At 42.5% G+C, this 12847-nt stretch overlaps 1 protein-coding gene across 1 annotated transcript in view; it reads right to left on the bottom strand.

Moving 5' to 3' along the window:
- The window catches only part of nrde2 (NRDE-2, necessary for RNA interference, domain containing), a 31153-nt gene extending 19802 nt beyond the window's left edge, over positions 1–11351 (bottom strand). The window contains exons 1-4 of the mRNA XM_063183775.1: positions 11221–11351; positions 9003–9114; positions 8281–8511; positions 3734–3913 (exon numbers count right to left, since the gene is read on the bottom strand). Coding sequence (XP_063039845.1) covers positions 3734–3913; positions 8281–8511; positions 9003–9114; positions 11221–11281 — 584 coding nt within the window. The 5' untranslated portion in view covers positions 11282–11351. The remainder of the gene's footprint in view (positions 1–3733; positions 3914–8280; positions 8512–9002; positions 9115–11220) is intronic.
- Positions 11352–12847: the final 1496 nt, after the last annotated feature.

The raw sequence follows: 12847 nt of genomic DNA, 5'->3' as shown, positions 1-12847 counted from the left end.
ATTGACAATGGCTATTCATGGGGATTTAGAACCGGCATTCAGTATACCGGTATACATTTATTAGGAACTAGATCAGCTGTGCTTGATCAGATGTACAACGCTGTATTTACCAGATGCCAGTTTCTAAATGCGCGAAAAGGAAAGTGAGTGTTTGCCTAGGGCAGCAGATTGACTAGAAGCGGCCCCGACCACATGGCACTCCTGTGGCTCGCCATAGAGGAGCACGTGGAACTCGGTGTTCTTTCAGCAAGGGATGTCGGGATGAGGGATCGCAACAATCGGATGTAGTGGTGTTAAGCGTTTCCTTGCGGTTACATTTTTTTTTTAGAAGCCATGTGACAATTTCAGGATCTATTACCGCCACATTGTGTCCAAGTTGAAATCATTGCTGCTTTTTAATGGCTTACATCATCACATCGACTTGTGGCCTGGTCATGCGCTATACTGTCTTAGCGTGGTGAGCTACAACATGAAAAGTACAGTGGAGTACCACATATCGGCAAAGCTGTCGGACAAACGGTTGCCGTTCAAACAATAGAATTTTTTTGTCCTTTTGCATGTTGGTGCATTACTTGACCAACTTGACAGGCATCAGTATTTTCTACCAGTAGACCGGTTCGTCTACAACAATGTTGACTGTCTGGACTTCGCAGTTTCTTAATTAAAAAAGAAAGCTTCATGCCTTTTATTAGCAGGTTTACTTCTTTCTTTAAGCTTGACCAGGTTTAATCACTTAATCATGCTCTTTGAATAACCCACAGCTAACCGAGTTGATCTCTCAGTGGTGAAATTCAGCGGGGTGACAAAGGAATAAAAGGAAAAAAATGAAGCGTTGACTCCATTCTACTGACTAATCTCCTCAATGAAGCAGCCCATCTACAAAAGATACAGAGGCAGCGTTCCAATAGAGCAATCCGGCCGAACCGAACGACCTTGATATCTTACGCTGGAAGCTTCTCCTCCTCCCCAATGGCTCCCAGGAGGCCTCCGCAGCGAGTGGGCGTTGATTTACCTGAGGGCGCTAAGGGCACCACCGCATGGCAGGATGCCCCAGGCCGGATCAGCTGCCAGGGCGCTGCCCGCAGAGGCACCACCACCACCACCACCACCACCACCACCACCAGACGGGGGCCAAGAGACTGACTATGAGTGGCAGTGCGTGGGCAGAGAAAGAGAGGACAAGAGGTGCAAAATGAACAAGGCAAGAACAGACTGCAAAACGCTGTGGAATGACATGCCAATGCATTTTTGCTGTAATTCTTAACTAAAAAGAGGAGAGAAAAAACAGTATCCAGACAAAACCCATCCCTTAACCTAAAGCTGTCACTACATTTTTTTGTCCTTTAGGATTGTGGTTAACAAAATATCGAAAAACTGTGCCTGTATCAAGTCAATCTGAATTGATGTTTAAAGTCTATGCCATGAGACCTGCAACCGTCATTGAAGGTGAATGCAGTCGTTAAAAGCGGATGCACAACAATATCAAGAGAGCTGTATGCCATTCAGGTTGCAACCAGCGCTTGGACTAGAATGGGTGTCAGTTTGAGAACAGCCGGTGACAAAATAATAACGTGATTTCATTAAACTTCACTCCTTCACTTCTGATAAACGCCTACTTTACAATGATTTGAAGAGTATGAATACTTTATGGGGATGCCCTGTGCATGTTCAAACGCTTCAAATCTGCCATGTTATTCAAACGACTTTATATCATGCCATGTTGGGCTGAAAGAGAACAACGGGCACATGTAGAATAACACACTGTAGAAGAAGAAAATGTATCATCCAGAGGCATGAAGGCTTAATAACCACATGCCACTGTACGCGTTCCTCCAAGTCATTATCTCCCAACCTGCCCAAACAAGCAAGATTCACGGACATTAGAGAGGAAAAGAAAAATAAACATAGGCGCGTAAGTGCCCTAAAATGGCAAAAGGACCACACAGAGTAAGTACTCTCACCATCACTCTTTTTCACACTTGCTCACAGACACACAGCTCCCCCTTACACACACAAACTTTCTTTCGCGCACGCACGCACGCGCGCGCACACGCACACGCACACACACACACACACACACACACACACACACACACACACACACACACACACACACACACACACACACACACACACACACACACACACACACACACACACACACACACACACACTTCTGTGGTGATGCTCTCTGTACTGTATATAATGTGCTGCATTGCAAAGCCTAATGGAGAATCTGGCACGGGCTATGAAGAGTCTTCAGCTAAGTGCCTCTAAGGAGAGCAGAGTAGGTAAACCAGCACAACAGTGTGTCTGACCAAACCTGCTAACTCAGTCTTTGGCTCTCCCTAATACACACACACGCACACGCACAAATAATCCTAGACAACCATAAACTAGCAACACTGGTATTAAGTGGTGTCATCACACATCCTACCCTGTTCTGTTCACGCACACATCGTTTTAATCCTAGACAACCATAAACTAACAACACTGGTATTAAGTGGTGTCATCACACATCCTCCCTGTTCTGTGCCTATTCTTTTTTCACATTGCTGTGGCACGTTTTTAAATAGCTGCCTTTCCACCTGGGAGCAAAACGCCTGCTCACATGACGTCAGAAAGCTTGAAAATGTAGTTTTGGATTAATGGCACACACCTACAGTAGACACAGTGTTTGCCCATAGGCTCACACCCCCAACTAGGGCTGGGTATTGCAGTCATGTTCCTGTATCGATTCTATTTCGATTCTTAAGGCTTTGAATCGATTAATCACGATTCGATTCGATTCAATTCGATTCACTCCGAATCGATTCAATCCGTTCCCTTTTTGGTGCAAGGATTTCCCCCAAAAGATGCTGTTGCCTATTTTTATATAAAAATGTCAAAGGGCTGTGGCTTGACAGTGTTAACAGATTGCTATTTTGTAATAAGTAAGCCTAGGCCTAATTGATTAATACCTACTGGGTATTTTCCATAGACCTAAATGAAACAAAAAGAACAAAAAGAAAAAGAGCAAAAAAATCGATTTTGTGCCCTGTGAATCGATTATGTGAATTTTAAATGATATCGATCGATTATCGATTGAATCGATTATTTTACCCAGCCCTACCCCCAACACACCTATTCAAATCTTACGGAATTCAGTAGTGCACTTCACGCAAGCAATGATGTGCGACATTTGTGATATTTGCGGCTAAAGTGATGAGAGGGAATTTTTGTTTAAATACGGTCTCCCTCTTATATGGTAGCGCATGAGAGGAGATCCACCTTTGAACCTTTAAAGGACTGATTCTTTTGGAACATCCTATGAAATAATGTGTTCTATAGCAATGCAATTATGTAGAATTATGTCACCGCTAAAGAACACGAGCTACATTCCCCAATGTCCAAAAGTTCTTAGATTTCTCATCTTTAAAAAAAAAAAAAACCCTTTCAAAAGTACAGCGATTGAGGGTCCGAGTCCTCAAGACAGCTGCAGACCCAGGGACAATCAAGGAAAGAAGTGCGGAAAAAGGAAAAAACAAAATACAAAATGCTCTAGCTTTTAGCGAAAGGTTGCGGATCTAAAAGGGCTTTGTGCGCTAGAGGGGTTGGGTTGAGTTGTGTTTTTTTCTGCGGCTCAGGGTGGTGGTGGTGGTGGTGGTGGTGGAAGTGGCGGTGCGAGAGGAATGGAGCAGTGTGGGAGGAGTGGTGGCGGTGGCCCTGTGCTGCTAAAGAGATGCTGGGTCACCTTGCGATGTCCCCTCGGTACAGAGACTTGTACTGCCAGTTGGCCGGGTCCGCTTTCCGGTCCAGGCAGAAGAAGAAGGCGTCCGCCGCAGACTGCACGTCGTCCAGCCAGCGAAACCTGCCGCCTCCCTGCCTCGATGTCTCCACCTCCACAACCTCCCGCTCCACCGGAGACTGCCGTCTGCAGAAAATAGATAGACCCACACAACAACAACCCCAACCCACCCTCCCGGTTAATGACATTAAATAAAGATGAAGGCACAAGACAAAAGGACAAAACGGGGACAGGGAAGGACAAGCAGACACACACATACGCACACACACACACACACACACACACAGATACACACACACACAGAATCATACATAGAAGCAATGAGCATTGCCCTTTTAGTGCCTCAAGGGTGCCTTACACAACAGAATAAGTCCAAGTGTGTGTGTGTGTGTGTGTGTGTGTGTGTGTGTGTGTGACATAGCAATGAGTGAGATGCAATGAGTGAGGTCCCACAGAGATGCAGCACGGTAAAAACAGTAACGTCGTCATTGCCAAAAAGTCTCGGTCGCAGTGGAAGAGAGAGAGTGGCGAAAAATAGCAAGAGCAAAGTTAAAGGAGAAGATAACAGATCACTGATTCTTGAAAGTATGGCAAAAACATGTCCCTGCAGTAAAATATTAATTCTGTTGAAAATCAACTAAATTTTCACAAACAAAATGAACCCAGGTAATGGCCAAGGGGTCTGTCACACGAATACACAGTTGTTTGAAATATTTAAGTGTAATTTTATTACTTTTCATGGCTATAAACCTGTCCACACCCTGTAAAAACGCCTGTCCCAAGGACTGGCATCATCATTTCAATTGACTTAAAATACAAAAATCACTAACAGAATTGAACAATATCACCATGATGTGGAAGACCATATTAAAGTGGTTCTACAGATGTGCACATAGTGGATGTAAAACAATATTTACTATTATTTACTGATTGCTCAAAATGTGTCCAGCATATTGGTCACCACCGTCAGATTTTTTCTAAAAGACAATAAAATCAGGTATGCACAAGGTAATTTTCATTACTGAGGACCCCTTTTCAAAGCTTTAGCTCTACTGCCTACTTCACCATCACTGAAGCTCCTGTAAGTTTATTATTTTGTCCTCAATTTGTTAATTTGTTTGGACACTGGTACTGTCCCAACCATAAACTGTCAACACCGTCGGGGGTTTTAATAGTATTGTATTACATTAATGTTAATAAATATAATTTTTTTCAGAAAAGGTATGAAGCACCCAAGTCCCAAGAAACAGAGCGAAAATGAAATGGCTAATGTGAACAAACAATGCATAATATTTAAAAGAGTGTTTTTTTGTCTCACACCGTCAGATGTCACCACCGTCAGATTTTGTTCTGCTCATCATGTTGTTCCATATTTTACTAAATTGTGCTGGTTAATGAAACATTACTAGGCATGTTAGTAATAATTGTGATCCAAAATGATACTCTAGCCACCACTGAGGTGCATTTGGAGGTTTTTTGTCAGAAAACCTGACGGTGGTGACATCTGATGGAGTTCACCAAAAAACACATGTTTTACGTGTTTTTGACATGTTTTAAGAATATGCATACAATAAGTATCTACAGTTATGTTGAATTGTTAAAGTAATTCACTTTAATACAGTAAACATGTGTTTTTACTTCTAATTCTGTCTGCCGCTGTTGACAAAACAAGAAAGAGCCCATTTTATGAAAAATGTTAAACATGGGGAGCTTGGCCAATGCATTCACTGCACAGCCAAGACCTACATCTATGATAATACACCTCTATATTTTGGGTTTGAACAACTTAAAAGCTGTTTTTACCACATTTTCAACAACCAGTGTCTTCCTTCCTAGATAATCTAACTAATGAAGTAAAAACACATGCTCATACTGTGCACACACAAAAATAAAGTGTTTATGCAAGATGCCATTGACTTGAGAGGACTATTTATTTTGCTAAATGCAGGTACTAATTAGGCCACTTTCACCACTCTCAGATTACTGTCACCACCGTCAGTTCTTAAGTCACCACCGTAAGAAGGAGTTTTGGACATTTTAAAGGAATGTGCTTACAACATTTTCCTTAGGAGTTGTTGAAATATCAAAGCAATAGCCAATTTAAGCCTACACGAATATTTGTGAAATTACAAAAAATTGTTTGTTCTATTTAGGCGTTAAGTAAGCATCGTATGACGGTACATATTTTTAAAATTAGAACACATGAAACAGTATTAAAATAGAACAAAAGTGAATTTTCAACATTTAAAGGCATATGTGTGAACCAAAAAATACACATAATCACTTAAAAACTCCAGATGCATATGCAACCAAATCAATACAATTTTAATAACTTTTAATTGTGTCTGACGGTGTTGACAAAAAACAAGGTATGATCGGAGAAAAGCCTGATTTCTGAAAAAAATACATAATGGGGAGATTGGCCTTGTGCATTTCTGAAAAGCCAAGACCTTAGTCTACGAGGATATACCATATAATTTTGTAATTCACTTTGTTTTTTTCTGTCAACATTACAACCTGTTTTAGCCACTTTCTCAAGAATCGGTGAGATATAAGAGTGAGATAGGGAAGAGAAGAGGGATAGGCAGACAGAATGGCAGGACAGGAAAGGAGAAGACATACACACAGAGGTGAGGGCAAACAGCAACCAGGGAGAGAGAGGAGAGCGAGGGTGTGCTGGGGTAAAACCAGGCCACTCAATGCTGGGGTAAGTCAAACTAGATTGGCTTCTTGTTGTTACTCCACCGCTGAGGTGGTCTTTTATTATTTGTATTATTTTTAGTTTGTTTCAACTTTATTTAGACAGGACTGTGAAGAATGGGACAGGAAGCTAGTGGGAGAGAGAGACGGGGCAGGATTGGGAAATGAGCCCGGGTCGGCCATCGAATCCGGGTCGTCTGCGTAGCACTCCAGTGCCCAGCCGATTAAGCCACGGCTGGGCCGAGGTGGTCTTTTAAATGATACTCTACTCCAGTGTTTCTCAGACATTTTTGTCCTGCATACCTCCTAAGCCCTCACCCATGCTCTGTATCTGTTCCTCTATCCCAAGGTGACTAAATGCCATATATTTGTTATTATTACATTTTCCACGAACCCCCTGAGGTGTGCTCGCGTACCTCTAGTGGTACACTACATACCCCTGGTTGGAGGATGTTTTAAATGTTGGACTGCTAAGAAGTACCAGTCAATCTGTGTGTCAAACAGAATCTGAATGTTAAACCGATAATACTCAATGAAAGCAAAAGGCCAGTGTGTAGTGCTTGTCACAAAGTTGTGTGATTGACAGAGAGAGAGAGAGAGAGAGAGAGAGAGAGAGAGAGAGAGAGAGAGAGAGAGAGAGAGAGAGAGAGAGAGAGAGAGAGAGAGAAGGTGTGTGTGTTTGAGTGGGTTCCTTATGAATGTACTCCAGTGAGGGTGCGTCTTCTTGAGTGCGGGTGTGTTTGAGTGTGGTAAAGAATAAAGGGAAAGAAAGAAAGAAAGAAAGAAAGAAAGAAAGAAAGAAAGAAAGAAAGAAAGAAAGAAAGAAAGAAAGGTCTTAATTTTACTGCCCCTGTTATATTAATTAAGTACAGTGTAACAAACTATGTAACAACGTGTAATACTATGTACTTCCACTGTACCTCAGGGCTAGGGTTAGCCAAGATAGGAAGGATGAACAATAGAGGGAGGGGGAGAGAGAGGGAGAAAGAGAAATTCTGAGGCAGGACAGAGAAGTTCACGGTACATTCCATTTTCCAAACTCCCGTCCTCCCCTGTGCTTCTGGCCTTTTAACCCCTTAAGGCGCGGCTTTATAAATTCATTGTTACCAGTATGGTAATGACCAAGTCGTGGTGCATTACTAAAGGGCCTGTGTTGTGTCATAGTATTGTAGTGCTATGGTAGTTACATTTCAATGTGTATTACAGCGTGCCACTGGAGGTACGGCGCGCATTAAGGGGCTACTGAAGACATCATTGATGATAGATGTTTCTTTCAACATCTTGCACAAGCGCAATTCAAAGGTCATTTTCTCATTTGAAATCGGAGGGGAAAATGTCCTCCAAAAGTTGTTTTGCCTAGGCGGACAGCAGGGAAACTGAATTGTTTTCACCACGCAGGTGGGGCGTCAGAGAATGGTGAGCCCACAAACACAAAAGGAGGACAGGAGTTTGGATAATGGAATGTTCAGGTAGTTGCCTATGGGACATTGCATTGCAAGCAACAAAGTACATAGTAGTGCAAAGATTAAGCGACAGAGAATCACTGGACTGTGCAGTAAGAGTGATACGAGCAATAGAAGCAACAGCGTATATCTGTTAAAAGCAGAAGGTAAGCCTTCCGACATTCCCATTGGCTGTGACTGCATTTGCATAGCTCAACCACAAATTGTAGCTCAAGTCGCTCAAATCGCCTCTAGTCGGCCAATTCGCTTTTGTCTCTTCTATCGCCAGCAATTCAATACAAAGTCACAGGAGTCGCTCAAGTCGCGTTTGGTGCCAAGAGCGGCGCTCACCTGTGGGCTCCCTCCTGCTGCTGCCTGAGCAGATCGCTGGGGTAGACCGTCTCCGAGTCTGAGTCATAGCTGTCTCCCGAGCGCTCCCCTCCTCCTCCCTTCCTCTTGTGCTTCTTGTGCTTCTTCTTTTTCTTCTTTTCTTTTTTCTTCCGTTTCTTATGTCGTCCACTACCACTGCCGCCGCTTTCACCTTCGCTTTCCTCTCCGGAGATTCGGCCGTAGCTCTTCTCACTGATCACAAGCACACAGACAGATGGAGAAAATGAGTGAATCAGCGAATCAGTGATGCAGTTGGTTTTATTGGCCTTGTTTGTTTGTCATGATCATGTTTTCACATTTGAAATAAGTGATTAATCAGTTTAATACCCATTATTAGCACAGTCCAAAGTATTCTGTAGGCCTATGGCTCTTGTGAAAAACATGTACAGGGCTAAAGTTAGAATGCATGGTGCACATGTCACTGTCCGGGGAGAAAATAGATAGGGGCTTGGGGTATAGAAACAACATAACATTAATATTTTAATATGTTGTAAAAAAAAAAGAATTTGTATATGGACTGCAGTTACAGCACACAAACAGCATTCACTATCCAAACTAAGAGAGAGTGTTGGGGTATAGAATACTGAATCACGTAAATTATATTTATTTTGGAAAGCATTTGCTACAGGACCCTAGATTAAATCAGAGAGAAGCGTTGAGGTACAAAAAGACGACTGCATCACCTGCACTCTCTCCTCTCCCCTTCCTCACCCTCCTTGGCCTTCTCCAAGGCAATGTGGTGGAGGGCCAAGGCATCAGCGGAGCGGAAACTCTGATTACTCAGCCAGTCCAACTCTGCAGGACCAGACAGCAAAAATGGAGAGGGAAAGGAAAAAAGGGAGAGAGCGAGAGAGAGAGATAACAGTGTGTGTGATAAAGAGAGACATATAGAGAGGAGAGATTGAGATGAGAAACAGAGAGGGGAGAGGGAGGGAGAGAAGAGAGGAGAGGAGAGAGAGAGAAAGGGAGAGTGAGGAGTGAGGCAGACAGACAGCGAGCAAGAAACAGAGAGAGAGCAAGAGAAAGAGAGAGAGAGAATCAATTGTAATTATCTGGGGGGGGGGGGGGGGGTAACGTGCAGGATTAATCACAGCTGCAAATAGCCAGCTGGGATGCTGGGATGCTGGGAAGCTGGCTGGCTGGGTGGTCCCCTGCTCCGGACTGAGGCAACTGCACACAGGACATGACAGCCACCCACCGCCGCATCCGTTGCTCAAGGTCAATATACGCAAAACAATACGCTCAATACCCCACTGATGTCTGTAGTAAGCCCCGAGTGGTCAGTACAAACAAGGGCCTGTTGCCACCCTCATTACTTAAGGAGATACGCTGACCGAAGGAAAGCAGGGAAAACAATGCAGAGCAAGACTTTGACGTGTCCTCACCGGGACAAAAAAATGTCACTGTGTTGCTTCATTCAGAGGTGGCCAAAGTAAAAAACAAAACCTACCTACTATGGTATCCTTCCAACACAATTAAATTTACTGAGTAACCGATCTAAAGTTACAGAGCAATGTGCTGGTTATCAAATATGGGGTTTACGTTTTAGTTTTTTTTCCCCCCCCAGTAACGTCTAGTCATCTCATTAGGTGCAATGGAATAGCTGGTGTAACCACTATGTAATGTCATGTGCTAGTGTTGTACTTACACCATAAATATACTTTTACTTTGTTCACCTCTGCTGCTATTGCAACCTCGCTATTATTTTTGTCTGAAGCTATCACACCAATTCTTTTTTTCCTAGGTGAATGATGTACAGAAGGATGGTAGTTAGAAAGAAAAAAACACGCACATCCGTCTCAAAAAGATTGGGTGCAGGACCAAAAAATACCAATGATTGTCTGATGAAGGGCATGCTGCCCGAAACGTTACAATAAAAAAGAGCAACGGGAGCTTGGTGTCGCGGACTTTCCTTTCAGTTTTTTCATGATGTACAGAAGGAGCCTGTAAATTTGCGTATCAGGTGTTCTTGACTTCACTACACCATAATTTGGGATTTAAAAAATATATATATATATATATATATATATATATATATATATATATATATATATATATATATATATATATATGGGTGTCCATCCACATGGTCATGTAAAAAAGAAAGGGGAAAACACTTTTGAGACAGTCTTTACTTAAGTGAAAAGCTTTATTAAATTCAGCCAATATGCCCTACACGTTTCAACATAGTGTCTTCATCGGGTCACGACGAAGGAAGGCGTTGCATATAGGCAAGGACAAGTGCCAGCCACTTGTGACTTTTGTGGAATGATTTAAAACAGGAGATGCAATGCTGCAATAATGTGCAAAGGTATAAAGGGACTGTCATTGCCCTATCCACTTAACACTTTTGTAATAACAATGACCATGAGATCATAAACCGTTCCTCGTGCTATCCCTATCTCTGGCATCTTGCAAAAGGACGGGCACATAATCTTCATCTTAAGACTGATCAAAGACTGCACTATACTGAAACATTTTGTAAAGGACACAGTCTGTGTTGACAGGCCCCAGCGCTTACCAGTTAAGGCAGCCACATTGACAACACCTCCCACCTTTGACCTGGTCCCCTGGAATTTCTAAAGCCACTGTACAAAAAATGTAAATCTTGTGAAACTAGTTTCCAATCACGACAGTCCTCCTGTTAAACCCTCCATAACTATTAGCACATATTCAGCGGGAAACACTGCTGTTCACAATTACTAGCTACAGAGGTTTTTTTAATGTATAGGCCTTTCGAACCGAAAGGAAAGTTAATCTAAAGGTTCAATGATGGCAAAAGTATTGTCAACTTCCCAGCTCCCCACACAACAAACAAGCAAGTACAAACTCCACAAATGAAACCGGAAATACATTTCACAGCCAAATGAAAATCTGAAGTTCATATTGTTTGAGTCTTACGTTTAGACGAACTGCTTTCTTTTTCTGAAGATGCATCACGAAATGCTGCAAACAGGGACATCGTATGGTAGGATCTTCGTAATGTGAATTATTTTGAAAGCTGTCGCGCAGTCGCAGGAATATTACGTCACGCGTCGGTCCTCCAAACAGACGCACATGTGTCAATCTGACATGCCTTGCATTTTATTTAATAACACTGTTATGTTACTATTATAACTAAAACAGAAACGACATGCTATTAGCCGTGTGTGTGAACTGTTGTTTGCGCTCTGTTATTTTGCGTGCGTGCGTATTATGTGCGTGCTACAACATGGCTAGATAGTTTTGTGTGATTTTGTGAAAAATGATTCTTGTCACTGTGATGTTAAGACGTCCAAGAAGCAAACTTGTGAAGGTAGACTCGTCTATCACGTTGTAAACAATTAAATGCAAGTTCACTCTTGTTTATCCAGAAGAGTTGATTAATAAGCGCATCTTGGACATTTGGATCACAAAACGCGTCAATGGCTGCGCCATCAAGTGACAGCTGGCGTATGCCACAAAAACCTAAAAGGTTGCGTGTGATGGCGCAGAATCTCGTGCTCCATCATACAGTCGTTAAAACGATCAATCGCCAAAAAATATATATATATCTTAGTTCGTTTTAGATTCGGCGACGCTTTGCAAATAGTTCCACGATATTTCCAGTGGCCAATCGTTTTACACCACACACCACCGAGGCGAACTGTGTCCCGTCTCTGTCTGAGGCAGACGGCATAACCAAACGATATCCAGTTGCTGTGAACATCTAATAACACCGATGGGCTAATTACCAAAGGTACACAATATTTGCAACTATGGTTACTTATGATGTATTCTCACAGTTACCGCTGAAGCTAAATTGAGCGCAATTGCTTGACGCATTGCAGATCTAACGTAACCAATCATCGACCTCCTTACATGGAATATACTATTGCAGGTCTTGACTACCCAATGGCGCACGCCCTCACAGAATTAGCCGCAATTTCTCTAGCATCAACAAAAGAGAGTAGACCACAGCGTGGAATGTATTCTTCCGCCGTGACAATTTAGTGCCGTTTTTTTAACTGTAGTGCTGGTGCTTGCCCCTCACTGGGACATTCAACAATTCATGCAAAGACTTTGGCAGCATTGCGGTGGTTTTCTGAGGTGGTTACAGTATCAATCAGTAAATTGACATCCAATATCATGTTTAGTTGGCCATCAATATTACACTATAGTTCGCATAATGCAATGCACTCAAATGATATCCCAATCTTGAAGTACCAAAGCAGGCCATTATCAGAGGCAGCCTGACTGGGTCAACAATTGGCCATAATAATGTCTTTTCATTTTGGGAAAAAAGTATGTGAAGTTTGACTTCACTGGGGGGTGGTGGAGGTGGTGGTGGGGGGGGGGGGGGTCTTCTTTTCTGTCATATGAACCCACTACGACACTGAACTGAAGTCTATGATTAGGAAAAGTGTTCAGGAACGTTTTAAGTCCTCATAAGGTATTATAATGCTAAGATTCAAATTTAATTGATTTTGCGAAAGTTGTTGGTGTGGACAAGTTGTGTGGACTTAAAATGTCGTTGTGGGTGCTTCATAAGTATTTTTCATAGAGCACT

This window comes from Engraulis encrasicolus, chromosome 19 (assembly GCF_034702125.1).
Source record: "Engraulis encrasicolus isolate BLACKSEA-1 chromosome 19, IST_EnEncr_1.0, whole genome shotgun sequence".
NCBI lineage: Eukaryota > Metazoa > Chordata > Actinopteri > Clupeiformes > Engraulidae > Engraulis > Engraulis encrasicolus.
The sequence above is the reverse complement of the archived record's forward strand: the minus strand, read 5'-3'. Positions and strand labels throughout refer to the sequence as shown.